At 34.9% G+C, this 23636-nt stretch overlaps 4 protein-coding genes across 4 annotated transcripts; 3 read left to right on the plus strand and 1 right to left on the minus strand.

Annotated features, from left to right (window-relative positions):
- The first annotated feature begins 1671 nt into the window (after positions 1–1671).
- LOC146936104 (uncharacterized) lies at positions 1672–3682 on the plus strand. The gene is made up of 2 exons (XM_085757671.1): positions 1672–1797; positions 2397–3682. Exons 1-2 carry the CDS (start codon positions 1775–1777, stop codon positions 3553–3555), a joined length of 1182 nt encoding a protein of 393 aa, XP_085613797.1. The 5' UTR covers positions 1672–1774; the 3' UTR covers positions 3556–3682.
- A 4587-nt stretch (positions 3683–8269) lies between these two features.
- LOC146936105 (uncharacterized) lies at positions 8270–10181 on the plus strand. The gene is made up of 2 exons (XM_085757672.1): positions 8270–8301; positions 8903–10181. Exons 1-2 carry the CDS (start codon positions 8279–8281, stop codon positions 10050–10052), a joined length of 1173 nt encoding a protein of 390 aa, XP_085613798.1. The 5' UTR covers positions 8270–8278; the 3' UTR covers positions 10053–10181.
- A 1219-nt stretch (positions 10182–11400) lies between these two features.
- On the minus strand, positions 11401–14133 carry LOC146936106 (uncharacterized). Its single transcript, XM_085749143.1, has 4 exons — positions 13923–14133; positions 12228–13733; positions 11813–12136; positions 11401–11672 (listed from the first exon to the last, which is right to left on the minus strand). The coding sequence occupies exons 1-4, from the start codon at positions 14131–14133 to the stop codon at positions 11401–11403; spliced, it is 2313 nt and encodes a 770-aa protein (XP_085605269.1).
- A 457-nt stretch (positions 14134–14590) lies between these two features.
- Positions 14591–16502, plus strand: LOC146936107 (uncharacterized). The gene is made up of 2 exons (XM_085757673.1): positions 14591–14622; positions 15224–16502. Exons 1-2 carry the CDS (start codon positions 14600–14602, stop codon positions 16371–16373), a joined length of 1173 nt encoding a protein of 390 aa, XP_085613799.1. The 5' UTR covers positions 14591–14599; the 3' UTR covers positions 16374–16502.
- The last annotated feature ends 7134 nt before the right edge of the window (positions 16503–23636 follow it).

Raw genomic sequence — 23636 nt, forward strand, 5'->3', positions numbered from 1 at the left:
TAAAATTAACATATAATCAATCAATTACCTTCCAATCACGACATCCCCGAAATTTTCATCCTCTGTTTGGCCCCATTTTTGTTACTGTGCGAAGAACACATGGTTCATTACACCAACACTCTCGATCCTCGCGCCCACTATTCCACAAATCGAGTGTTAACTCGTAAAGTCACCTGAGTTTACATTTTTAGGTGTCAAAATCGTGTTTACTCGGGCATAAACTCGGTTTTCAGTAAAATCGGAAAGTTTGCCGAGTTTGAGCGAGTTAACACGGAGTACAATCGGTAAACTTGAACGAGTTTACATTAAAAAAAATCACATTTTTTTGGTATTGGGCCATTTTTTTCATCCGATTCATTTTTGAAAGCCCACCCAAAGTACTAGTGTCATATGAACGCGCGACAATTCTTTTTCTAAAAAACGAACAAAACACACAACACAATAGAGAACATTCGCCCAAAGTACTTGTGAAATTTGCTTTTTTGGACGGTTTTTTGAATGGTTCGGTGGCTTACAAAACTTAAGATTTACGCGTTAATTTTTGTGTTTTGATGCTAAGTTCAGCATAACAATTTATTATGGTGATTGTGTATACTTTGCCTTTATAATTAAGTCATATTTTGTACTATTGACCTATTTACAATATTATATTAGCTTACATATGTCATGTATATAATAAATTGTATATAATTTTAATTTTAGGTAAACTCGTACGAGTCCTCGAGTCTAGTTTATCTAGGTAAAACGAGTTGAGGTAAACTCTCGAGTTGTAAAATCTTGCTCGTGCCTACCAGTAAAAACAAAAGAACTAGTAATTTGGTTACGAGAATGCAAAGAATTGGGGCGATTTGATGCCATGATTTTCTTCAAAAAAACTTCAAAATGGTCGTTAATGGGGTTCGAGTTTTCAATTTGGGGAAGAATGGGTGAAGAATGAAGAGGAAGTTGATGTAACATGTTGGAACGGCTAAAACGCAGCATTTTATGCCACCTCACCCACTTGATTGACAACTCATCTTTATTGTAACGGAGGTTGAAAGAAAGGGTAACGATGTAAGCATTTAATTAAAAACTTAAAAGAGCAATGTGGAACTTTAAAAATTTAAAGGATTGATCCGGTAAAAACGTGAAACTTAAGTGATGGTTAAGCTTCAATCATTTTGGTGGTTAAAATCAAAATATATTTTGATTTTGACTATTATGTTTGGAGGCTTAATCATATTCTTTGCTTAGTTGTAGTAACTTAGCTTGTTCTCTCTCTCTCTCGTTGTTTTTTATTTTGGGTGTAATGCAATTTTGTTCTCTTAATAACTTCTTTTCGGTGCATCTTTCGTGGAAGGTCTTATTCTTAGTTCCTACTATATTTATGTGAAGAGTTCCACATCGGATATGAGATGGTCGGGCAATGTGTTTATAAGTGGGGGCAATCCACACCTCACAAGCCGGTTTTGTGGGTTTGTGTTAGGCCCAACCACGATTTCTAAGTTGGTATCTGAGCCTCTTTAAGATCCATTGGACTACCTGCTATTAGGTTACCGTTATCGGGCCACTCGTCATTTATGTACACGAACCAAGCCCAATAGTGCTGGTCGGGAGAGGGTGTGTTAATATGTGTTTTTTTTTTTTTTTGGTAGTGTTTATAAGTGGGACAATAAACAATTTCATTTTGGGTATATATAAAAAAAAATAAAAAATAAAAAAACAGTCCAAAACCATGTATATCTATAAATAAATATGGGTTTAGGGTATTGTTGACAAAGGAGAAAAAGAATAGATGAAATCAGTCGGCCGAAATCGGTACGTTTCTAAAACTTCTTATTGAGTCATCGCTTTCTTTTGCATGTTGATTGAGAAAACCTTTTGTTGGTTTTCATGCTGATAGGGGTTTGTGTGTTTGGACTTCTATCTTAAATTTGTTGTTTTTGCTGTTGCTGCTAAATTTTGTAATTTATACTTATTTGAGTTCATGATGCATGATCCGATAATTATTTAATATATTTGCTTGCTTGTTGTTCGTTTTTTGATGACACATATCCTCTCTGATTGAGCCCTTACCTTCTAGGAAGGGCCTCCCCAATGCTTAGGGCTACAAAACAATATGAAACAGAACCATATACAGACTAACCAAAGAACAAAATATCTCTTTTTTACTTCTTATAATTATCTTTGTTTTTATTTTAACCCTATCAATTACGTCCTTGTGAACTTAGCTCAAGGTCCGGGGTTCAAATCCCGGCCATCACAAAAAAAAAAAACCTATTACAAACCATATAAATTATTGAATTTTGGAAGTGACAGTTAAATAATAAATAATAAATTTGTACAAATTAAAATAAAATATATTTATAATTGATGTTTTAACTAACATGTTTGCTGGGATTATATACTATATGCAGTAATTCCATAATGAAGACTATTTGCGATGATTCAGACTCTAACTCACTTCATCATGCCAAGAGGAATATGAAGAACCAAAACTCCAATAGTTCTAAAGCGATTTCAGAGTTGCTTCTACTTGACGACTTGAGGTTTCATATCTTCACTATGGCTCCTCTTAAATGTCTTCTTAACTCTGCGAGGTATGTTTGCAAACCTTGGGCTGCTACAATTCGCAGCTCCCATTTTGCTGAAGTGTATGAACGTCGAGGATGTTCAAAACCTGGTCTTTACGTTGAAAATTACGGGGCACATGACAAATCTTATTTCTTGGAATTTAAAGATAGTGTCAGTGGCCACTTTGAAAGGACTGATTTGGGAACACCTCAAGCAATGGGACATTTAGTCGGTACTTGTGATGGTATATTGCTGCTAATTTCGAATTATTCTAAACAAATTTATATCGTGAACCCCATCCTCAAGTGTTGGCTTAGAATTCCTCCTTTTCCCAATTTACAAGAACCATGGGTCTTTGTCGACCATCGATCTGCCATAGCACGTGTTCCTCGCACTCGGAAATTCAAGCTTTTCTTTGTAAATGATCTTAAGATCTCCGATACATTTTGGCATGTTTACTATGTTCTAAGAATTGGAGTAGATAACTCGTGGAAAGAAATAGCTAGAAAAGAAGCTCTCCGTCTACGCAAAACACTTTATAATGGAGGTAATGATCTTTACTGTATAACAATGGATGAAGTGATTGTGATAGATGTTGAAAAGGAAACTATTGTTCGAGATTATCCACTTTCCCCGATGCCGGTGCATAATATTGAACAAATTTTATGGATGGAAAATTACCTTTCTTGCATTGTGAACATTGATGAAGACCTTTCAATATATCAAATCTACATTTTAGATTTTGATTCAGGAAAATGGTCTCTTTATCATACGATGGCATCTTTTGATATTCATGAGTATGAGATTAAGAGTGTGGAATTTCTTTTGTGGATCAACGATCAAATCATCTTGCGAGTAGTTGATGCTGCTTTTAAACTCATTGATATAAACATATATTTTTGTTATAATGTGAAGACCAGGCAATTGACCAAGATTGAGGACATTGGTGGAATGGGCCCTTTTGAAGTATGGTCTCACACTAACAGTCTAGTTTTATGGTGAAGTATTCTGGCATAACTAAGTTTCTTGATATAATATATGCAGTAGTATTATTTATATTTCTCCTAGCTGAAAAACAAGTATTTGTTTCTACTTTGATTTGGAAACACTGAATGTGTGTTTTCTTGGTCATTCTGGATTTATTATTATTATTATTATTATTATTATTATTATTATTATTATTATTATTATTATTATTATTATTATTATTATTATTATTATTATTATTATTATTATTATTATCATTATTATTATTATTATTATTATTATTATTATTATTATTATTATTATTATTATTCTTATTATTATTATTATTCTTATTATTATTATTATTATTATTATTATTATTATTATTATTATTATTATTATTATTATTATTATTATTATTATTATTATTATTATTATTATTATTCATTGTTGAAACTAAATAGGGCTTCTATGTCAACAATTAATAGATGAAACTTAACAAAATTAGATGGAGTGGATGATAAATTCAGTGCATACGATGATGAGTTGCAGAGAGAATGGTGAAAAACCGATAAGAAAAAAGAGAGAGGAACAAACACGTTTTAAATTTTAAAAAGAGAAAGGAACAAACACGATTTAAATTTTAATACAGATAGAGAAGGTAAATTTCCAACTATTTGAGAAGAAAGAGGGTAAAAGATAACATGTTAACATTTTTTTAAACAATTTTTTTTTACTTAAAATGTCACATTATAATTTTTCTTTCAAAATGTCAATGGGAGACTAACAAATGCAAGAGGTTGGTGGTCGTTCAACGATACCTCCCTAAACATGGTATCTTAATTTTTTATTTCTTCTAACAATCGATGTTAGAAATAGAAAATGAGCTTGCACAAAATGAATGATATGGAAAAGAAAGGTGATCAATCGTTCAACAGTGATTCCTCTCAAAATGTAGCCTCTTTATTATTTTTCTAACAATGATAAATTAGTAACACGGGATTAGCTTGAACATTTTTACACCATTTTCAGTGATTTAAATGGTGGAAACGGTAACAAAAAAAGGGGAACAAGAAGGAGAAAAAATTAGAGTTATGTTTCTTCTACATAGATCACCATTTTCTATAAAAAAAATAAAAATAAAAAGACCTTGTCTGTATAGAATTGGCTAACAAAGAATTGTGATTGTATAGAATTGTGATTCAACTATAGAAATTAATATCAAACAAAGATCATTTTCTATTCCTAAAATATTCCTTTCATTCTCTAGTGTACAAGATCGAGTGAAGGGGATTTGGCTATTATTTATATTGTATATATAATAATTGCATAAATTGGTAGGGCGGATGTTTAGATCACAAGACTAAAAGAAAAGAAATACATTTTTCATGAACTTAGATCGGAAAAGGAAAATTCAATGCAAATAATTAATAATAGCATCCTCAATACATATAATCATCAAATTCTAAAAACTATTTTGTAAATCACTTTATTTAATTGTTGAAACTAAGTAGGGGGTTTTTTTTTTGGTTGATGAAACTAAATAGAATACCATAGTATTCAAGTGCTCCAATTTACATATTTATTCCAGTTGACATCATCCAAACTGTGATATAAACCATCTTCCCTTACAGACCAACTGTTATAGATTCTTGTTTGGTCTCCTACTACCTTAGGATCATAGAAGTCGAACGTTGCATGTAGCGGTTGTTCACGCATCCATGTAAACTCACCCTGTCTCATAACATGGGCGGCAATGTAAGTCACATTTTTTCCTGGTTTCAAAGTGTATGTTGGTGGTTTTTCATTCACAATGTTGAAATGCAACTCTGCTGAATTATCAGGTAAGTCGTTTTAATAGAGAACATAAGGTATTTGTAACGTAACTCTCTTGAATTACCAAACGTTAAATTATTTTTTTTTTGAAATAAAGTTGCTTATAGCATTTCATTAATAATAATAGTCTCGATACAACATGGGATAACATAATAAGTAGAGGGACTAGCTAAGGAAGTGGCTTCTCTAGCCAAAGCATGAGCCGCCGCATTCGCTTGTCGCCTAATAAACTCGACCCTGGAGTTTGCCAAAGAAGATGAAAACTGCTCTCTACAAGCCTTGATAATGCTTCCGAATTCGGTAATATCCGTATTGCGGGAATGGAAAGCATCTCGTGTAACTTTTGAATCTAGTTCGAAATCAATGTTATCGAACTGCATATCTTGCATCCATTGGAGAGCATGAAGAAGACCCAAAGCTTCACCAATCGGCAAAAAAAGATCATAATGTAGCTGTTTGGCTAACACGAAAGTACCGGTATATCATCTCGCAGACACACGCCAATACCAGTTCGCTTAAACCTTTCCGAAAAAGCCGCGTCTATGTTGCACTTAAATCTCCCAATACTAGGCGGCATCCACTGCTGGTTGACAACATCAGTAGCAGCCAATTGCTGATGCGTGACCTGCTGTGCTTGCGTGACAGAAGGTGCTGCTGTCCAGCTCTTTGCAGCCACGCGCAAGGCAGATTTCTGTTAGCTTCCAGCCAATCTTCCATTACGGTACAAGCTCTATCAACAACAGTAGAACTTAGTTCATTAACGTCCTCCCAAATCTTCAAATTTCGGTGTTTCCAGAGGCTCCAACAAAGTGCAGCAAAGCGTTGTTGAAGATGTGTAAGCAGATTTTGAAACAGATGGAAAATAGCATTTACGGCTGAGTTATTATTCAAAACTGCGTCGTGGACAGCTTGCCATATCCCCGCTGTATTCCACACCTGAATAGTAAAAGGACACTCAAAGAAGATGTGATTCAGGTCTTCGTGTTCAGAACTACAACTAGCACACCGCGTCGGGCACGAAACCCCTTTGTCTTGCAACCGAACTCTGGTGGGGAGACAACCCCGGCACATGCGCCAAATTAAATTCTTAATTTTTGGCGGAACCTTCACGCGCCAAATATCCTTCCAATTACCTGGATGCCGGAGATGAGAAATGTCGACAGGCTCCTCTACACACAATCTATACGCACTTCGGACTGAATAACATCCATTCCTCTCCACTTTCCAAACCAACTGATCATGTTGAACTTGATCAAACAAAGGTGTCTGCAGAATAACATCAGCCACATCATTGCTGAAAACCTGCCGAATTAAAGGCACATTCCACTCCTTACTGTGATCAGAAATCAAACTACTAACTTTAAAGTCACGAACATAGTGACCTCCAGTAATATTCCCATCGATATGCTCACCATTAGAGAGCCAAGGAGCATCAAGAATAGGAATGCTATCACCAGAACCTATGCACCATCTTGCCCCACCGCGCACAATAAAACGGGCGCGAAGTATACTACGCCACACATAACTCGGGTTGTGACCTATGGTAGCATTCAAATAAGATTTAGACGGAAAGTACCTAGCCTTAAAGATACGAGAGACAAGCGAGTGAGGCTCCGTAAGAAATTTCCATCCTTGCTTACCCAACATTGCAAGATTGAAAGCTGAGAGATCTTTGAAACCCATACCACCATTTGTTTTATGCATCGATAACTTTTCCCAACTCAACCAATTAATGCCCCGATGAGAAGTTCTGCCATGGCCCCACCAAAACGTGTTCATCATCCGTTCAATAGCGGTAACCAACGTAGTTGGTAATTGAAATAAACTCATAACATAAGACGGAATAGCTTGGAGCACAGACTTGATCATAACCTCACGCCCTGCCTTAGAAAGGCACTTGCTACTCCACGAATTAATATGTTGCCACACCCGGTCTTTAATATAAGCAAATGTGGTTGTTCTATCTTTGCCAATCATAGACGGCATGCCTAAATACCTTCCAGTACTCAAAACAGCTCGGACCGCCAAAATGTTTGTAATATTGTTCTTTAAAGTATCTGCCACATTCCTACTATAGAATATTTTAGACTTCGGTCAGCTGATTGCTTGTCCGAAAGCTGCCTCATAGATGTTAAGAACATTCTTCATGACCTGAGCCTGACTTTCCTCTGACTTAAAAAACAGAAAACAGTCGTCAGAAAAAAGAAGGTGAGATACAGAGGGCGCCCCTCTGCAAATACTAGTACCGGAAATAAGCTCGTGTTCCTCAGCATCCCTAATCAAGGAACATAAACCTTCTGCGCAAATAATGAACAAATATGGGGAAAGCGGGTCCCCTTGTCTCAGACCTCGCCCCGGAATAACTGGACCAACATTCTCCCCATTAACAAGAACATTATAATCAACAGATTCTAAACACATAGCCATCCACTGGATCCACTTATGAGAAAAGCCCATCTTGATCATCACTTTCATCAGATAGTCCCAGTCCATCCTATCATAGGCCTTACTAATATCGAGTTTTACAGAAAAAATGTGGGGGTGAACAAGTGAATGGTGATTGTGTTTTTATTTTATTTTATATAAAGGGTAAATTTGGTAGTTTATGTCAAATATTTGGGTGAAGGTATAAATATAGGGGTGTGGGGTATAACTTCCGTATCAGAGCCTCTTTAAAATTCATTGGGCTACCTGCTATTAGGTTTCCGTTATCGGGCCACTCACCATTTATGTCCATGAACCAAACCCAATAGTGCTGGTCGTGAGGGGGTGTGTTAATATGTGTTTATAAGTGGGACAATAAACAATTTCATTTTGGGTATATATAAAAAAAAATAAAATAAAATAAAAACAGTCCAAAACCATGTATATCTATAAATAAATATGGGTTTAGGGTATTGTTGGCAAAGGAGAAAAAGAATAGATGAAATCAGTCGGCCGAAATCGGTACGTTTCTAAAACTTCTTATTGAGTCATCGCTTTCTTTTGCATGTTGATTGAGAAAACCTTTTGTTGGTTTTCATGCTGATAGGGGTTTGTGTGTTTGGACTTCTATCTTAAATTTGTTGTTTTTGCTGTTGCTGCTAAATTTTGTAATTTATACTTATTTGAGTTCATGATGCATGATCCGATAATTATTTAATATATTTGCTTGCTTGTTGTTCGTTTTTTGATGACACATATCCTCTCTGATTGAGCCCTTACCTTCTAGGAAGGGCCTCCCCAATGCTTAGGGCTACAAAACAATATGAAACAGAACCATATACAGACTAACCAAAAAACAAAATATCTCTTTTTTACTTCTTATAATTATCTTTGTTTTTATTTTAACCCTATCAATTACGTCCTTGTGAACTTAGCTCAAGGTCCGGGGTTCAAATCCCGGCCATCACAAAAAAAAAAAACCTATTACAAACCATATAAATTATTGAATTTTGGAAGTGACAGTTAAATAATAAATAATAAATTTATACAAATTAAAATAAAATATATTTATAATTGATGTTTTAACTGTAACATGTTTGCTGGGATTATATACTATATGCAGTAATTCCATAATGAAGACTATTTGCGATGATTCAGACTCTAACTCACTTCATCATGCCAAGAGGAATATGAAGAACCAGAACTCCAATAGTTCTAAAGCGATTTCAGAGTTGCTTCTACTTGACGAATTGAGGTTTCATATCTTCACTATGGCTCCTCTTAAATGTCTTCTTAACTCTGCGAGGTATGTTTGCAAACCTTGGGCTGCTACAATTCGCAGCTCCCATTTTGCTGAAGCGTATGAACGTCGAGGATGTTCAAAACCTGGTCTTTACGTTGAAAATTACGGGGCACATGACAAATCTTATTTCTTGGAATTTAAAGATAGTGTCAGTGGCCACTTTGAAAGGACTGATTTGGGAACACCTCAAGCAATGGGACATTTAGTCGGTACTTGTGATGGTATATTGCTGCTAATTTCGAATTATTCTAAACAAATTTATATCGTGAACCCCATCCTCAAGTGTTGGCTTAGAATTCCTTTTTTTCCCAATTTACAAGAACCATGGGTCTTTGACCATCGATTTGCCATAGCACGTGTTCCTCGCACTCGGAAATTCAAGCTTTTCTTTGTAAATGATCTTAAGATCTCCGATACATTTTGGCAAGTTTACTATGTTCTAAGAATTGGAGTAGATAACTCGTGGAAAGAAATAGCTAGAAAAGAAGCTCTCCGTCCACGCAAAACACTTTATAATGGAGGTAATGATCTTTACTGTATAACAATGGATGAAGTGATTGTGATAGATGTTGAAAAGGAAACTATTGTTCGAGATTATCCACTTTCCCCGATGCCGGTGCATAATATTGAACAAATTTTATGGATGGAAAATTACCTTTCTTGCATTGTGAACATTGATGAAGACCTTTCAATATATCAAATCTACATTTTAGATTTTGATTCAGGAAAATGGTCTCTTTATCATACGATGGGACCTTTTGATATTGATGAGTGTGAGATTAAGAGTGTGGAATTTCTTTTGTGGATCAACGATCAAATCATCTTGCGAGTTGATGCTGCTTTTCAATTCATTAATATAAAGATATATTGTGGTTATAATGTGAAGACCAGGCAATTGACTGAGATTAAGGACATTGGAATGGGCCCTTTTAAAGTATGGTCTCACACTAACAGTCTAGTTTTATGGTGAAGTATTCTGGCATAACTAAGTTTCTTGGTATAATATATGCAGTAGTATTATTTATATTTCTCCTAGCTGAAAAACAAGTATTTGTTTCTACTTTGATTTGGAAACACTGAATGTGTGTTTTCTTGTTTATTCTGGATTTATTATTATTATTATTATTATTATTATTATTATTATTATTATTATTATTATTATTATTATTATTATTATTATTATTATTATTATTATTCATTGTTATTCATTGTTGAAACTAAATAGGGCTTCTATGTCAACAATTAATAGATGAAACTTAACAAAATTAGATGGAGTGGATGATAAATTCAGTGCATACGATGATGAGTTGCAGAGAGAATGGTGAAAAACCGATAAGAAAAAAGAGAGAGGAACAAACACGTTTTAAATTTTAAAAAGAGAAAGGAACAAACACGATTTAAATTTTAATACAGATAGAGAAGGTAAATTTCCAACTATTTGAGAAGAAAGAGGGTAAAAGATAACATGTTAACATTTTTTTAAACAATTTTTTTTTACTTAAAATGTCACATTATAATTTTTCTTTCAAAATGTCAATGGGAGACTAACAAATGCAAGAGGTTGGTGGTCGTTCAACGATACCTCCCTAAACATGGTATCTTAATTTTTTATTTCTTCTAACAATCGATGTTAGAAATAGAAAATGAGCTTGCACAAAATGAATGATATGGAAAAGAAAGGTGATCAATCGTTCAACAGTGATTCCTCTCAAAATGTAGCCTCTTTATTTTTCTAACAATGATAAATTAGTAACACGGGATTAGCTTGAACATTTTTACACCATTTTCAGTGATTTAAATGGTGGAAACGGTAACAAAAAAAGGGGAACAAGAAGGAGAAAAAATTAGAGTTATGTTTCTTCTACATAGATCACCATTTTCTATAAAAAAAATAAAAATAAAAAGACCTTGTCTGTATAGAATTGGCTAACAAAGAATTGTGATTGTATAGAATTGTGATTCAACTATAGAAATTAATATCAAACAAAGATCATTTTCTATTCCTAAAATATTCCTTTCATTCTCTAGTGTACAAGATCGAGTGAAGGGGATTTGGCTATTATTTATATTGTATATATAATAATTGCATAAATTGGTAGGGCGGATGTTTAGATCACAAGACTAAAAGAAAAGAAATACATTTTTCATGAACTTAGATCGGAAAAGGAAAATTCAATGCAAATAATTAATAATAGCATCCTCAATACATATAATCATCAAATTCTAAAAACTATTTTGTAAATCACTTTATTTAATTGTTGAAACTAAGTAGGGGGTTTTTTTTTTGGTTGATGAAACTAAATAGAATACCATAGTATTCAAGTGCTCCAATTTACATATTTATTCCAGTTGACATCATCCAAACTGTGATATAAACCATCTTCCCTTACAGACCAACTGTTATAGATTCTTGTTTGGTCTCCTACTACCTTAGGATCATAGAAGTCGAACGTTGCATGTAGCGGTTGTTCACGCATCCATGTAAACTCACCCTGTCTCATAACATGGGCGGCAATGTAAGTCACATTTTTTCCTGGTTTCAAAGTGTATGTTGGTGGTTTTTCATTCACAATGTTGAAATGCAACTCTGCTGAATTATCAGGTAAGTCGTTTTAATAGAGAACATAAGGTATTTGTAACGTAACTCTCTTGAATTACCAAACGTTAAATTATTTTTTTTTTGAAATAAAGTTGCTTATAGCATTTCATTAATAATAATAGTCTCGATACAACATGGGATAACATAATAAGTAGAGGGACTAGCTAAGGAAGTGGCTTCTCTAGCCAAAGCATGAGCCGCCGCATTCGCTTGTCGCCTAATAAACTCGACCCTGGAGTTTGCCAAAGAAGATGAAAACTGCTCTCTACAAGCCTTGATAATGCTTCCGAATTCGGTAATATCCGTATTGCGGGAATGGAAAGCATCTCGTGTAACTTTTGAATCTAGTTCGAAATCAATGTTATCGAACTGCATATCTTGCATCCATTGGAGAGCATGAAGAAGACCCAAAGCTTCACCAATCGGCAGAACATGATCATAATGTAGCTGTTTGGCTAACACGAAAGTACCGGTATATCATCTCGCAGACACACGCCAATACCAGTTCGCTTAAACCTTTCCGAAAAAGCCGCGTCTATGTTGCACTTAAATCTCCCAATACTAGGCGGCATCCACTGCTGGTTGACAACATCAGTAGCAGCCAATTGTTGATGCGTGACCTGCTGTGCTTGCGTGACAGAAGGTGCTGCTGTCCAGCTCTTTGCAGCCACGCGCAAGGCAGATTTCTGTTAGCTTCCAGCCAATCTTCCATTACGGTACAAGCTCTATCAACAACAGTAGAACTTAGTTCATTAACGTCCTCCCAAATCTTCAAATTTCGGTGTTTCCAGAGGCTCCAACAAAGTGCAGCAAAGCGTTGTTGAAGATGTGTAAGCAGATTTTGAAACAGATGGAAAATAGCATTTACGGCTGAGTTATTATTCAAAACTGCGTCGTGGACAGCTTGCCATATCCCCGCTGTATTCCACACCTGAATAGTAAAAGGACACTCAAAGAAGATGTGATTCAGGTCTTCGTGTTCAGAACTACAACTAGCACACCGCGTCGGGCACGAAACCCCTTTGTCTTGCAACCGAACTCTGGTGGGGAGACAACCCCGGCACATGCGCCAAATTAAATTCTTAATTTTTGGCGGAACCTTCACGCGCCAAATATCCTTCCAATTACCTGGATGCCGGAGATGAGAAATGTCGACAGGCTCCTCTACACACAATCTATACGCACTTCGGACTGAATAACATCCATTCCTCTCCACTTTCCAAACCAACTGATCATGTTGAACTTGATCAAACAAAGGTGTCTGCAGAATAACATCAGCCACATCATTGCTGAAAACCTGCCGAATTAAAGGCACATTCCACTCCTTACTGTGATCAGAAATCAAACTACTAACTTTAAAGTCACGAACATAGTGACCTCCAGTAATATTCCCATCGATATGCTCACCATTAGAGAGCCAAGGAGCATCAAGAATAGGAATGCTATCACCAGAACCTATGCACCATCTTGCCCCACCGCGCACAATAAAACGGGCGCGAAGTATACTACGCCACACATAACTCGGGTTGTGACCTATGGTAGCATTCAAATAAGATTTAGACGGAAAGTACCTAGCCTTAAAGATACGAGAGACAAGCGAGTGAGGCTCCGTAAGAAATTTCCATCCTTGCTTACCCAACATTGCAAGATTGAAAGCTGAGAGATCTTTGAAACCCATACCACCATTTGTTTTATGCATCGATAACTTTTCCCAACTCAACCAATTAATGCCCCGATGAGAAGTTCTGCCATGGCCCCACCAAAACGTGTTCATCATCCGTTCAATAGCGGTAACCAACGTAGTTGGTAATTGAAATAAACTCATAACATAAGACGGAATAGCTTGGAGCACAGACTTGATCATAACCTCACGCCCTGCCTTAGAAAGGCACTTGCTACTCCACGAATTAATATGTTGCCACACCCGGTCTTTAATATAAGCAAATGTGGTTGTTCTATCTTTGCCAATCATAGACGGCATGCCTAAATACCTTCCAGTACTCAAAACAGCTCGGACCGCCAAAATGTTTGTAATATTGTTCTTTAAAGTATCTGCCACATTCCTACTATAGAATATTTTAGACTTCGGTCAGCTGATTGCTTGTCCGAAAGCTGCCTCATAGATGTTAAGAACATTCTTCATGACCTGAGCCTGACTTTCCTCTGACTTAAAAAACAGAAAACAGTCGTCAGAAAAAAGAAGGTGAGATACAGAGGGCGCCCCTCTGCAAATACTAGTACCGGAAATAAGCTCGTGTTCCTCAGCATCCCTAATCAAGGAACATAAACCTTCTGCGCAAATAATGAACAAATATGGGGAAAGCGGGTCCCCTTGTCTCAGACCTCGCCCCGGAATAACTGGACCAACATTCTCCCCATTAACAAGAACATTATAATCAACAGATTCTAAACACATAGCCATCCACTGGATCCACTTATGAGAAAAGCCCATCTTGATCATCACTTTCATCAGATAGTCCCAGTCCATCCTATCATAGGCCTTACTAATATCGAGTTTTACAGAAAAAATGTGGGGGTGAACAAGTGAATGGTGATTGTGTTTTTATTTTATTTTATATAAAGGGTAAATTTGGTAGTTTATGTCAAATATTTGGGTGAAGGTATAAATATAGGGGTGTGGGGTATAACTTCCGTATCAGAGCCTCTTTAAAATTCATTGGGCTACCTGCTATTAGGTTTCCGTTATCGGGCCACTCACCATTTATGTCCACGAACCAAACCCAATAGTGCTGGTCGTGAGGGGGTGTGTTAATATGTGTTTATAAGTGGGACAATAAACAATTTCATTTTGGGTATATATAAAAAAAAATAAAATAAAATAAAAACAGTCCAAAACCATGTATATCTATAAATAAATATGGGTTTAGGGTATTGTTGGCAAAGGAGAAAAAGAATAGATGAAATCAGTCGGCCGAAATCGGTACGTTTCTAAAACTTCTTATTGAGTCATCGCTTTCTTTTGCATGTTGATTGAGAAAACCTTTTGTTGGTTTTCATGCTGATAGGGGTTTGTGTGTTTGGACTTCTATCTTAAATTTGTTGTTTTTGCTGTTGCTGCTAAATTTTGTAATTTATACTTATTTGAGTTCATGATGCATGATCCGATAATTATTTAATATATTTGCTTGCTTGTTGTTCGTTTTTTGATGACACATATCCTCTCTGATTGAGCCCTTACCTTCTAGGAAGGGCCTCCCCAATGCTTAGGGCTACAAAACAATATGAAACAGAACCATATACAGACTAACCAAAAAACAAAATATCTCTTTTTTACTTCTTATAATTATCTTTGTTTTTATTTTAACCCTATCAATTACGTCCTTGTGAACTTAGCTCAAGGTCCGGGGTTCAAATCCCGGCCATCACAAAAAAAAAAAACCTATTACAAACCATATAAATTATTGAATTTTGGAAGTGACAGTTAAATAATAAATAATAAATTTATACAAATTAAAATAAAATATATTTATAATTGATGTTTTAACTGTAACATGTTTGCTGGGATTATATACTATATGCAGTAATTCCATAATGAAGACTATTTGCGATGATTCAGACTCTAACTCACTTCATCATGCCAAGAGGAATATGAAGAACCAGAACTCCAATAGTTCTAAAGCGATTTCAGAGTTGCTTCTACTTGACGAATTGAGGTTTCATATCTTCACTATGGCTCCTCTTAAATGTCTTCTTAACTCTGCGAGGTATGTTTGCAAACCTTGGGCTGCTACAATTCGCAGCTCCCATTTTGCTGAAGCGTATGAACGTCGAGGATGTTCAAAACCTGGTCTTTACGTTGAAAATTACGGGGCACATGACAAATCTTATTTCTTGGAATTTAAAGATAGTGTCAGTGGCCACTTTGAAAGGACTGATTTGGGAACACCTCAAGCAATGGGACATTTAGTCGGTACTTGTGATGGTATATTGCTGCTAATTTCGAATTATTCTAAACAAATTTATATCGTGAACCCCATCCTCAAGTGTTGGCTTAGAATTCCTTTTTTTCCCAATTTACAAGAACCATGGGTCTTTGACCATCGATTTGCCATAGCACGTGTTCCTCGCACTCGGAAATTCAAGCTTTTCTTTGTAAATGATCTTAAGATCTCCGATACATTTTGGCAAGTTTACTATGTTCTAAGAATTGGAGTAGATAACTCGTGGAAAGAAATAGCTAGAAAAGAAGCTCTCCGTCCACGCAAAACACTTTATAATGGAGGTAATGATCTTTACTGTATAACAATGGATGAAGTGATTGTGATAGATGTTGAAAAGGAAACTATTGTTCGAGATTATCCACTTTCCCCGATGCCGGTGCATAATATTGAACAAATTTTATGGATGGAAAATTACCTTTCTTGCATTGTGAACATTGATGAAGACCTTTCAATATATCAAATCTACATTTTAGATTTTGATTCAGGAAAATGGTCTCTTTATCATACGATGGGACCTTTTGATATTGATGAGTGTGAGATTAAGAGTGTGGAATTTCTTTTGTGGATCAACGATCAAATCATCTTGCGAGTTGATGCTGCTTTTCAATTCATTAATATAAAGATATATTGTGGTTATAATGTGAAGACCAGGCAATTGACTGAGATTAAGGACATTGGAATGGGCCCTTTTAAAGTATGGTCTCACACTAACAGTCTAGTTTTATGGTGAAGTATTCTGGCATAACTAAGTTTCTTGGTATAATATATGCAGTAGTATTATTTATATTTCTCCTAGCTGAAAAACAAGTATTTGTTTCTACTTTGATTTGGAAACACTGAATGTGTGTTTTCTTGTTTATTCTGGATTTATTATTATTATTATTATTATTATTATTATTATTATTATTATTATTCATTGTTATTCATTGTTGAAACTAAATAGGGCTTCTATGTCAACAATTAATAGATGAAACTTAACAAAATTAGATGGAGTGGATGATAAATTCAGTGCATACGATGATGAGTTGCAGAGAGAATGGTGAAAAACCGATAAGAAAAAAGAGAGAGGAACAAACACGTTTTAAATTTTAAAAAGAGAAAGGAACAAACACGATTTAAATTTTAATACAGATAGAGAAGGTAAATTTCCAACTATTTGAGAAGAAAGAGGGTAAAAGATAACATGTTAACATTTTTTTAAACAATTTTTTTTTTACTTAAAATGTCACATTATAATTTTTCTTTCAAAATGTCAATGGGAGACTAACAAATGCAAGAGGTTGGTGGTCGTTCAACGATACCTCCCTAAACATGGTATCTTAATTTTTTTTTTCTTCTAACAATCGATGTTAGAAATAGAAAATGAGCTTGCACAAAATGAATGATATGGAAAAGAAAGGTGATCCATCGTTCAACAGTGATTCCTCTCAAAATGTGGCCTCTTTATTTTTCTAACAATGATAAATTAGTAACACGGGATTAGCTTGAACATTTTTACACCATTTTCGGTGATTTAAATGGTGGAAACGGTAACAAAAAAAGGGGAACAAGAAGGAGAAAAAATTAGAGTTATGTTTCTTCTACATAGATCACCATTTTCTATAAAAAATAAAAATAAAAAGACCTTGTCTGTATAGAATTGGCTAACAAAGAATTGTGATTGTATAGAATTGTGATTCAACTATAGAAATTATAATATCAAACAAAGATCATTTTCTATTCCTAAAATATTCCTTTCATTCTCTAGTGTACAAGATAGAGTGAAGGGGATTTGGCTATTATTTATATTGTATATATAATAATTTGCATAAATTGGTAGTGCGGATGTTTAGATCACAAGACTAAAAGAAAAGAAATACATTTTTCATGAACTTAGATCGGAAAAGGAAAATTCAATGCAAATAATTAATAATAGCATCCTCAATACATATAATGGCATCAAATTCTAAAAACTATTTTGTAAATCACTTTATTTAATTGTTGAAACTAAGTAGGGGTTTTTTTTTTTTTTTGTTGATGAAACTAAATAGAATACCATAGTATTCAAGTGCTCCAATTTACATATTTATTCCAGTTGACATCATCCAAACTGTGATATAAACCATCTTCCCTTACAGACCAACTGTTATAGATTCTTGTTTGGTCTCCTACTACCTTAGGATCATAGAAGTCGAACGTTGCATGTAGCGGTTGTTCACGCATCCATGTAAACTCACCCTGTCTCATAACATGGGCGGCAATGTAAGTCACATTTTTTCCTGGTTTCAAAGTGTATGTTGGTGGTTTTTCATTCACAATGTTGAAATGCAACTATGCTGAATTATCAGGTAAGTCGTTTTAATAGAGAACATAAGGTATTTGTAACGTAACTCTCTTGAATTACCAAACGTTAAATTATTTTTTTTTGAAATAAAGTTGCTTATAGCATTTCATTAATATATAATAATAGTCTCGATACAACTTGGGATAACATAATAAGTAGAGGGACTAGCTAAGGAAGTGGCTTCTCTAGCCAAAGCATGAGCCGCCGCATTCGCTTGTCGCCTAATAAACTCGACCCTGGAGTTTGCAAAAGAAGATGAAAACAGCTCTCTATAAGCCTTGATAATGCTTCCGAATTCGGTAATATCCGTATTGCGGGAATGGAAAGCATCTCGTGTAAATTTTGAATCTAGTTCGAAATCAATGTTATCGAACTGCATATCTTGCATCCATTGGAGAGCATGAAGAAGACCCAAAGCTTCACCAATCGCTACTGGCAGAACATGATCATAATGTAGCTGTTTGGCTAACACGAAAGTACCGGTATCATCTCGCAGACACACGCCAATACCAGTTCGCTTAAACCTTTCCGAAAAAGCCGCGTCTATGTTGCACTTAAATCTCCCAATACTAGGCGGCATCCACTGCTGGTTGACAGCATCAGTAGCAGCCAATTGCTGATGCGTGACCTGCTGTGCTTGCGTGACAGAAGGTGCCTGCTGTCCAGCTCTTTGCAGCCATGCGCAAGGCAGATTTCTGTTAGCTTCCTGCCAATCTTCCATTACGGTACAAGCTCTATCAACAACAGTAGAACTTAGTTCATTAACGTCCTCCCAAATCTTCAAATTTCGGTGTTTCCAGAGGCTCCAACAAAGTGCAGCAAAGCGTTGTTGAAGATGTGTAAGCAGATTTTGAAACAGGTGGAAAATAGCATTTACGGCTGAGTTATTATTCAAAACTGCGTCGTGGACAGCTTGCCATATCCCCGCTGTATTCCACACCTGAATAGTAAAAGGACACTCAAAGAAGATGTGATTCAGGTCTTCGTGTTCAGAACTACAACTAGCACACCGCGTCGGGCACGAAACCCCTTTGTCTTGCAACCGAACTCTGGTGGGGAGACAACCCCGGCACATGCGCCAAATTAAATTCTTAATTTTTGGCGGAACCTTCACGCGCCAAATATCCTTCCAATTACCTGGATGCCGGAGATGAGAAATGTCGACAGGCTTCTCTACACACAATCTATACGCACTTCGGACTGAATAACATCCATTCCTCTCCACTTTCCAAACCAACTGATCATGTTGAACTTGATCAAACAAAGGTGTCTGCAGAATAACATCAGCCACATATTGCTGAAAACCCGCCGAATTAAAGGCACATTCCACTCCTTACTGTGATCAGAAATCAAACTACTAACTTTAAAGTCACGAACATAGTGACCTCCAGTAATATTCCCATCGATATGCTCACCATTAGAGAGCCAAGGAGCATCAAGAATAGGAATGCTATCACCAGAACCTATGCACCATCTTGCCCCACCGTGCACAATAAAACGGGCGCGAAGTATACTACGCTACACATAACTCGGGTTGTGACCTATGGTAGCATTCAAATAAGATTTAGACGGACTTGTTGGAAATTTAGGTCATAATAAAAACAGATTTCATAAAACATGTTAAACAATTATGAATCAATAGCGGAAGCAAACAAAGCATTGAACATGATTATGATCGGATCTACGACATGTTTGATTTATTAAGGATAATAAGAATTAGGGTATTAGGAATACCTGGATAAAGCTATGATGGCAGCCCTCTCGACAACAACGATAAAGTGAGAAGGTGATCTGGATAAAGCTATGATGGCAGCCCTCTCGACAACAACGATAAAGTGAGAAGGTGATCTGAAACAAACATCAACATCAACACGGTTAGCGGCGGCTGATTTGGTTCTTCCTCAACCGGTACCTTTATGCCTCAAGTTCTCTTCAGATGGGGAGAAGAGAGAGAGAGAGTTCGTCATGTACGGTGTATTGGGGACCATAGCCTCTTGTTGGAAATTTGGAAATTTAGGTCTTAATAAAATAGATTTCATAAAGCATGTTCAATAATCATGAATTAATAGCGGAAGCAAACAAAGCATTGAATATGATTATGATCGGATTACGACATGTTTGATTTATCAAGATGTTAGGAATTAGGGTATTAGGAATACCTGGATGAAGCTTTGATGACATCCCTCTCAACAACAACGAGGAGAAACGATCTGAAATACACAACATAGGTTAGCGGCGGCTGATTTGGTTCTTCCTCAACCGGTACCTTTATGCCTCAAGTTCTCTTCAGATGGGGAGAAGAGAGAGTTTGCCGTGTACGGTGTATTGGGGACCATAGCCTCTTTTATATTGGATGGCCATTAGGGTTTCCCATTATTCCGTTAATGGGTCATCCGGACATCCACTCATTGAGTCAATATCAACTAATTAAATAATTAATTATCCAAAATAGAAATCTAATTAGCCTTATTACTTAATTTGATCACTAATCAATTAAGGCTCTAAATTGATAAATAACTAATATAATTATTATTACGATATTTGCCCACATAATGATATTGGAATATTATTAAATAATAAAATATTCCAACAATCTCCCACTTGGGCTACATATCTTAATAATTATACCAGAATTCTTTAGGCGCGCGTCCGAATGTTATTTATCTTTAGATTTCAACCGTACAATCTGGTCCACCTCATACATTAATAATGGGACCACCGCGGCTGTCGTCACTGACATATAACGTGACGGAACCCCGACGACCACCATATCAATGCACTTGATGACATAGATTGATATGGATGAGTGGCATGGAAATTTCATGTAATGTGATCTCTAAATCATGTCTATTTCCAACTGATCCAACTGAAAACTTTAGTGAGATCAAACTGAAGTTTGCAAATTTAGTATTTACACAAAATGATACAGAAATGGTTATAATAAATATAACCTCATGAACTTTATTTCTGCAGAAAATCATAACATAAAGTCTGTATCAATACCAAAACAAAAGTATAGAACATAAAGTAAAAGAGACTCCCACTAATCCAAGACATCCTTAATGACAACAACCATATGAAAGACCTTATGTGTCATGTCTTTGAATAACGGATCAGTTAGCATAAAGTTTGTCTCTACTTGTTCTATCATTCAACAACAATAATCTATAAGGTAATGAACCTTATAAACTTTGTTATCGAATAACTATACGACTGAATTATGTCACTATATAACTTGAGTGGTCTTTCAATGCCTTTAACAATATGCAACCAAGTGACATAAATACTTACAGTCATTTCCTGAGTTAGGCTGTATGTCATATACTGACATCCAAAAGTCAGAGTCTGACACAAAAAATGATCTCCAAATTATCAGATCTCTGATGTGAGCATAAGCTCTCTTGTTCTCTTTAATAATCCTTAAGGTTGCTTTTCAACAATTCAAACTTTGAATTGCTCAAGTATCTGCAAACAATCTGATTATATATGCTATTTCCAAATGCATATAAATAAGATCATACATAAAAATCCTATAGACAAAGCGTATGAAAACACTCAATTTTCTGAATTTATAAATTTTCTAATTGGCAATATTTGAGACTAAAAGTCTCTCTCAGTGATTGTCACCTATAACTTATTATGTCAATTTATTTTCAACTTTATTGATATAAACCTTTTGTGACATCTGAAGGATACTTTGAGAGTAATCTCTAAGTATCTAAAACTTAATACAAAAGAAGTGTCCCCAAGATCTTTCATCGCTAAATTCTCATTAGAGATATTTTTGGTTTCACATAACTAATATATCAATGTTGACTAAACAAAATATAATTGACACATTAAACTTGAACTATAAATTTACTCCCACTGAGCTTAATAAAACCACAATTCTCCATAATGTTATCTCAAAACCAAATGAGACAATTACTTTATGAGAATTTGTGGTAACACTAAAGAGACTAATTTCTTAACTTATAAGTGTTTCATGACTTTGCAAACCATCTATTTTGTATTAATTGACACAAGTTTGATTCAGTTGCACCATATTGCATCATTAATGTCACCATTAAGAAACATTATATTGAAATCCATCTTGTGCAGCTCTAAAATTATAGTAAGCAAACTAGTATCATGACTGTCCTAATAGAGTCATTCAATTAAACTAAATAGAATTTCTCTTTTCAGTCAATTATTAATGACACTAGAATCCCTAGTTCTTGAGGGTGTTGAGTTTGATCTCTATGAAATAATTTCTTAACTTGATTGAGAGGAAGAACAATAATGTCCTCATGAGAATCCAAATATACTATAATAATATTAACTATATGAATTAGTTTAGAACTAATTCTTCCTCATTTAGTTTTGTTCTAAAACCATATCTCTCCCCCAAACTCAATATCCTCAAGAAAGCTTAACAATTTATGTCTCAAAAATTTCTTAATTTGTGGGACGAAAAACTTATAATATTGAAAACCTTAAACAATATAGAATGTCACAAGTCATAACTGAATTGACTCTAATAATTGAACTTAAAAGACACATTGAATCATCATTTGAAAATAAAACTCAAAATATATTGATTTATTCAAAAAGAAATTAAAACAGAAAATTAATTCAAATAATGATTCACCAAATTGTCTTTTAAATACAAAAAAATATTTCAGTAATGACAATCTAAAAAATAGTTCAAAACATGATAAAACAATCTTTATCGACTTTGTCCATTCTAAATTGATATATCTTTCAACATCATTGGACATAAGTCAATCAAGACTACTTTTCTTTATTTGCCCTTATCTTTTGAGGTATTTTCCGAATGAGCACTATTTTATTTTTCTCTTGCTTCAACTTTTCCTTATTTGCACACTTTATGAAATGATCATTTAAATGATCATTTCTAACTGGAACAGTTATAAACTTAATTGTGCAAAGAGAATACTAAATACTGAATTCTCGAACAAGTCATATGATAGTCGAAATTACTGAATTTTCGAACAAGTCACATGATAGTCGAAATTATAGTGTCTTAGCAAGATTAAATGTTTACATAATGTGCTCCTAACATTTTCTTTGCCTAATAATCTTAATGAAATACTCACTCTCCAATGAGAGCTTGTCTTTCTCTATATTGCTTTAAAAGCACCTTAGTTTAAGCAAAGAAAATATGACAAAAAATTTTGTCATCTTAAATAACACCTCTAATACATATGATATTTTAGCTTTATGATCTCACGTGACCTATGGGATTTGGTGTATACTCACTTGTCAAACTTAATTCTCACATTAGTTGCTGAATTTGTGAGAGAATGTGAGTTTCACCAACCTTATCTAAGGTCTAGATCCAAGAACAATATTAATATTATTCTTTAATTCCTAAAAGAACTTTTAAGAGTTAAAATTTAACTCAAATTAACAGATACATAAACTATATTAGTTTAAAGAGAACAATAGTAGCAAAATGTACTCACCAAAATACCTAGTGCATCATCAATATCAAGTCTTTAAACGATAATATCAATTGCTAGCGGCATTTTACAATATTGATCAAACAATGACAATTTACTTTGACAAAGAATAAATGCTTATAATTGTCATATGTTTATCATAATGTATGTGAATGTAAACTCTTAAATATTTAAATAAGTTTACACTAACACAACATCATCACAC

The sequence above is a fragment of the Medicago sativa genome, chromosome 3 (genome assembly GCF_051527215.1).
Source record: "Medicago sativa cultivar Bolivia chromosome 3, Bolivia_mono, whole genome shotgun sequence".
In the NCBI taxonomy this organism is placed as follows: Eukaryota; Viridiplantae; Streptophyta; class Magnoliopsida; order Fabales; family Fabaceae; genus Medicago; species Medicago sativa.

Excerpts from the sequence above, each read along its gene's own strand:
- LOC146936107 (XM_085757673.1), top strand. The coding sequence starts at position 14,600 with ATGAAATCAGTCGGCCGAAATCG. Across the intron at positions 14,623-15,223 it reads AAATCAGTCGGCCGAAATCG|TAATTCCATAATGAAGACTA; the intron begins GTACGTTTCTAA and ends TACTATATGCAG.
- LOC146936105 (XM_085757672.1), top strand. The coding sequence starts at position 8,279 with ATGAAATCAGTCGGCCGAAATCG. Across the intron at positions 8,302-8,902 it reads AAATCAGTCGGCCGAAATCG|TAATTCCATAATGAAGACTA; the intron begins GTACGTTTCTAA and ends TACTATATGCAG.
- LOC146936106 (XM_085749143.1), bottom strand. The coding sequence starts at position 14,133 with ATGGGCTTTTCTCATAAGTGGATCCAGTGGATGGCTATGTGTTTAGAA. Across the intron at positions 13,734-13,922 it reads GGAACACGAGCTTATTTCCG|ATACTTTAAAGAACAATATT; the intron begins GTACTAGTATTT and ends GGAATGTGGCAG. Across the intron at positions 12,137-12,227 it reads CCTAGTATTGGGAGATTTAA|CCAAACAGCTACATTATGAT; the intron begins GTGCAACATAGA and ends CTTTCGTGTTAG.
- LOC146936104 (XM_085757671.1), top strand. The coding sequence starts at position 1,775 with ATGAAATCAGTCGGCCGAAATCG. Across the intron at positions 1,798-2,396 it reads AAATCAGTCGGCCGAAATCG|TAATTCCATAATGAAGACTA; the intron begins GTACGTTTCTAA and ends TACTATATGCAG.